General features: G+C 42.5%; 1 protein-coding gene across 1 annotated transcript; it reads right to left on the bottom strand.

Moving 5' to 3' along the window:
* Positions 1–2,064: 2,064 nt before the first annotated feature.
* On the bottom strand, positions 2,065–4,902 carry LOC103334625 (glycerol kinase). The gene is made up of 4 exons (XM_008237598.3): positions 4,389–4,902; positions 3,345–3,988; positions 2,745–2,954; positions 2,065–2,369 (listed from the first exon to the last, which is right to left on the bottom strand). The coding sequence occupies exons 1-4, from the start codon at positions 4,618–4,620 to the stop codon at positions 2,325–2,327; spliced, it is 1,131 nt and encodes a 376-aa protein (XP_008235820.2). The 5' UTR covers positions 4,621–4,902; the 3' UTR covers positions 2,065–2,324.
* Positions 4,903–5,288: the final 386 nt, after the last annotated feature.

Genomic DNA, 5,288 nt, shown 5'->3' with positions numbered 1-5,288 from the left:
ATCCCTTGGTTGCCCGCCGATGGGGCAAGAGAGAAGGTTGAGTTTGGTCGGACCTCGAGCGGGCTGGTGAACGTTGATCGTCATCCTCTGCTTGCAAGGAAGGTTGTTCAGTCGACGTCTTCGGTGCCTCGAACGTGATTGGCTGACTTCTTCTCCGGCTCCCAAGGGTCGATCCCCTTGGTTGCCTTGCCGATGGGGCAGGAGAGAAGGTTGAGTTTGGGAGGATCCCTCCACAGCTTGTCGCCGCGACCGCTCACGAACTCGAGCTCCTTGTGGACCTAAGCGAGCACGAACATTGGATTGTGGGCCTAGCCTCTCGAGCACATTGGTCCTGGGTCCTTAGCCTCGAACGGCTCGAGTACGGCTCGCATGCGTCTGCCTCGCCTGCACGATCTCGCTCTCTTCCCTGCCGGTTTGCCCTTGTCTGACTAGCTCTGGGACCTCTCGAACTCGCTCACCAAAGATGCTCGTGTGCCCTCCTCTCCTCGTCATGGGGTCCAAGGTTGGGGCCTTGATTCAAGTTGATCTGCCTGAGTAGCTGGCCAATCAGGTTGTTTTGATCATCGACCTTCTGTGTGAGTTGATCAACCCGCGAGTTAAGGTCCACCGACGCCGGGTCAAGTAGAGTGGTGTGCATCGGGCCCAACGGCATGTGGGCTAGGGCTCCATTAGACGCGTACACAGGTGCATATGTCAAGTGTGATCGCAGAGGAGGGAGAGAATGGATCTGCTCCAAGACTGGGACGATGTCGAGTAGCCATGGGGCTGTGCAGCAAGTCCGAGTTAAGTGGTGTGGCTGCTGTGCTCGACGGCAGCGAGGCGCAGCGACCCGAATCGGCGCTGGCGATCGCAAGGCCGTGGAGGTCCTGTGGTCATGTGGCGGCCGCTCGCAATTCCAGCAATTGAAGGCGGCCGCAAAGCACTAGAAGACGGCTGCAGGGCGTTGGCAGTGCATGATTCCGTCGCTGTTGCATGGAGGTTTCCACCACGAAACCATGAGATGGGCCCGTCGTGGTGGCGTTACTCTTCGTACGTCTTGTATCAACCATGGTTGTTTGAAAAAATGTGTGAAAGATGGATTTTGAGCACGCTTTGAATATATCTCGTGCTCTCAATGAAAGCACCAATTTGTGGGAGCAAATTTCGTCCCACTAGAATATTCGCCTAAGATTCCTTCGTCTTCTCCACTTCTCTTTCTCCCAAAACAGATCGGGTAAAGGACCACACCCGGGGGGTGTTGGCCAAAGGCCCTCCGATGCCTAAGTTAGGTAGGGTATTTCAAGGAAAACCGGGTGGCCGGAGCCGTGTGTGGTGGCCGGAGCCTTGTGTCAGAGAGAGAAAGAAAGTGGTGGCTAGGGTTTGTGAGAAGTAATTTCTGCAGAGTTTCAGTAGGAATTTAGACGTACCTTCACCTTTGTGCGTAGCCAAGTATTTATAATGGTCTCGGAGATTAGGGTTTTAGAGGAATAATTCCATAGATGGAAGGGAATTATTCCTCCCCTATTTGGAATTGATTTGATTAATTAGGGATTTGATTTATTTGGGTAAATCAAATCCCTAATCGTGGTAGGTATCAGATCAAATCCCAATTTAATTAGGTAACTCCTCATTTAATTGGGAATTGGGGTAGGAATCAAATCAATTCCCAACTTAATTAGGTAATTCTCAATTTAATTGGGTAACTCCCAATTAAATTGAGTAACTCCCAATTAGGTTGAGTAATTCCCAATTAGGTCAAATAATCCCCAAATGGAAGGAATTATTTGACATAGGGTATGATTTAATTCGGTTCCCACAGTGTTCATGTCCATTTTAAAGATTTATTAATGGCACTGACAAACCCAGATTGGATTCCTTTGGAGCTGTCTCTGGGATTTGTCTGTTCAACCAAACAAATTTGCTGTAATCTAGGTAACAATCCCTGCATTTTCGCAAATGTTCATCCTGTCGGTATTTTTTTTCTTTCAAAAATCATCCTGTCGGTATTTACAAGCATTATTTACCTCATATTTGATCAAAACCATGTCAGAAAAACGAGGTACAAAATCCACCAGCAGGCTGCTGTTTCAACTTGCAAACTACATTTCAGAACATGTTGTATTACTATGAGTTTGAACTAAATAGCACAAGTTTTGTACATGACATTATTGGCCACGTGATGTCGATGGCTTATTGTTGTTATCCATTGCCTCAACTAGATCAAAAAGTAAAAGAAAGAAAAAAAAAGACTTGAAGATACATTTCATATAAAATTCGATGTTTGTGTTGGAATTTGCTTGCATTGCGACTGATAGATAATTCATATTGGAATTCATCCGAAATTTCTATGTGGCCTTCAAAGTTGCAGTTTCATATGATACTGAGATATCCTGCAAAAGAAGATGGAATGATGTCAAAATAAGCACACACTGTTTTGTTAGTGACCATGAGAAACTGTGAGATCTGAATTTCAGCTCCAATTACGTGACCACACTTAAAACCAAAGAGGGACTGAACCTATCCTGTAAAATCTATTAATTGGAGCACAATATATATTGACACAGATGGATTTCACCATGGAAGCCACAAATACGGCAGCAGTATCCGAAAATGAGACGAAACCAGCTATCGGAACCTATTTACTATGATCTAGTCAAATATGTTGGACTGAATCCTTAGCTGGTTTGTTCTCGTCATTGGATGCTGAAATTCAAAACAAATAAATATATATGCAGAAAAAATGTGGTATATGGATGCAAACTTGCCTTCAGCAATGCTGTGCTTGAGAAGGTGCATTTTGATGTGATTGCACGTCCATGATCCAACAGCCATCCCACCTCGCTGTAAGTATCACCATCTTTACATTCTTTTAGTGAACACCACAACTGCTTGGGGAGAAATATCAGACCACTTTCATCTCTTACGGAGTTCTGCTCACTGTTGTCTAAAAGTTCTTGAAAAAAGTTATGTTTATCCTGTTCACATTATATACTAATTAGACCTTGGAGTTACAAGAAATCCAACAAATCAATGACAGTCTACCAAATGGATTGATATGCAATTACGTTGAGGTAATAGCTTCAGGAGAATTCAACACAAGAATATGTAGACGTTTCTTCCTATGGATCAAAACATGGATGTGATTCCCATAGTGGCAAAAGCAAAGAATGAAGTGAACCTCCGCAGCAAGAAAAATCACAAACTTTTAACCAAACAAAAGAATTATTTGAACCTCTCAAGCATACTTATTGAGCACAATAGTCTAATTAACGCACACAATTATGTTCAGGGATTTGAGCTTAATTTGAGCATATCAATCAAAATGTACACACCAAACCAACAAGAGAAGGATTTTCATAACTCACATTTTCCAAACCAGAACCATCAAAATTGGCAAGAGCTCTTGGGCCCTGCCAAGTCCCAACAACTTCTGAAGCTTTCAATGCAGCCGTAGAAGCAAAGGCAGAATCCCGGATAGCACACCCACCTAATTGATCCCCATTTCTGAATGGTCCATACCACTGCTCACAAAACACTCTTGTATTCTGCAGCATCATCTTCATATTGTCTATACGGATGACCTGAATTATTCTCACACGAGACTCCTTATCTTGAGGGTTAATCAAGCAATACTCCAACTCCAACAACTTATTACCCTTTTCCTCAACTGGCCAGACGGCCACATAGCATCCGCTAGACTGATATGCAAAGGCAGAAACTTCGTTATTCACACCACCAATGTTCTTCTCAATGACGGTGTATCGTGTAGCAGCATCAGCTTCACATCCAACTGTGGGAAGTAGCTCTATATTCTTGTACACAAGAACGGGCTCTTCCGGGTTAGCAAGAGTGGGGCATTGAGTCTGCCAATCGAAAACCTTAACCTCCCACTCCCTGTAAGCTCCAGGTACAACATTCTCTGGAAGTTCAATTGGGTTCCCTTCCTTTGTGAAGTCTGCTCCATAGCCATCCCATTCACCGGACACATTTCTGGCAAATTCGGACCACGCTTGAACAGATAAAGAAGATTGATAAAAGAGAAATTGAATTAAATGCATCTTAAATATATCAACTTTAGATTCTAGATTTCACATATATAACATAAAGAATGGAAATTTAACCATCACCATCTCTTATCCAATCCTTTTTCTCTGCTATATATCAAACCAGGTATATAACAACTGACCATTTTAGATTGGCAACATGCAAATTGTTTGGAAATTAACCAGAATTATACAACCCAAATCCAAATAGCTTCATTTGCTCCAAATATTAAGCCAAGATGAAAACTTTTTGCTGCTATAGATACAATCAGATGCTCTTATTTAAACCCAAAAAGCCAAATCCTAAAATAAATAAGCAGAAGCATCACCATAGCTTTTGACTTAGAGAGCTTAGAATAAACTTACCAGTGGCAGAAGTGGAAGTGGGATTGAAGTTGCTGTCCTCCTGAATTTGGAGTTTGACATCAGAAAGGGTGGTGTTGGTGGAGGACGAGGCAGTGCTTTGCACAATTTGAGTGCTTTGGCGACGATTCTGAGGCTGTTGAAATTGAGGGCTTGAAGGCTTTTTAGAAGGCAAAGAAGTGCTTAAGCTCAAAGCTCTGGTGTGGGGGATTATGCTGTTCAAAGCCAATGCCATGAGACTTGGATTTTTCAAATATGCTGTGGGTTATGGTGGCCGTTCTCTGCTCTTATCCTCAGACACAACAATGAAGCTGGGAAAGAAAAGGACACAGTTGTGGCCTTGTTCTTAGTTGCTTGGCTGCACAAACAAGATGATGGAATATTCTTCTGAATCTTTGGCAGTTGGGAACTTAGGAAGCCTGGAGAATCAATGGCACTTTGCAAACGATGTCGTATCATCTGATGTATTTCTGTTATTTTACATTTTGGGCCTCCACGAATTGGGTGGGTTGGAGGTGAACTCAAGCACACCCCAAATATTTTATATATCCCAATAATTATGAGAGGAAATACTTTTTTGCTCAATTGTGAATTTAAACGTTGGTTATGGCTTCGCTTGTATGTGTCAAATGCGTTGTTTTGCTTGCGAGGTGATGGTATATTTGCCGAATATGAAAAACACTATTAGATTGTGAGCCACATCAAGTACCAAACATATAGTGAAAATGACATATTGAATCTTACCTAGAAAATGGACCAAACTCTTTGCCAACCGTATTTTGGTCTCTACTAATTTAGTAATTTTGTTGTCTCATCTTTTACTATACTAAAGTTACAATTGTGATATATTTTAGTAAATTTTTGGACCACATCTATAAACAAAATTAGAATCACATATTCGTC

Source organism: Prunus mume, linkage group LG6, assembly GCF_029339155.1.
Source record: "Prunus mume cultivar Tortuosa linkage group LG6, ASM2933915v1, whole genome shotgun sequence".
Lineage (NCBI taxonomy): Eukaryota > Viridiplantae > Streptophyta > Magnoliopsida > Rosales > Rosaceae > Prunus > Prunus mume.
Note: the sequence above shows the minus strand (reverse complement) of the source record. Positions and strands in the feature narration are given on the sequence as shown.

Bases quoted from the DNA above. Each gene is read 5' to 3' on its own strand.
- LOC103334625 (XM_008237598.3), bottom strand. From the start codon at position 4,620: ATGGCATTGGCTTTGAACAGCATAATCCCCCACACCAGAGCTTTGAGC. The intron at 3,989-4,388 runs GTAAGTTTATTC...TATCTGTTCAAG, and splicing joins CACTTCCACTTCTGCCACTG to CGTGGTCCGAATTTGCCAGA. The intron at 2,370-2,744 runs GCAAGTTTGCAT...CTTCTTTTGCAG, and splicing joins CAAGCACAGCATTGCTGAAG to GATATCTCAGTATCATATGA.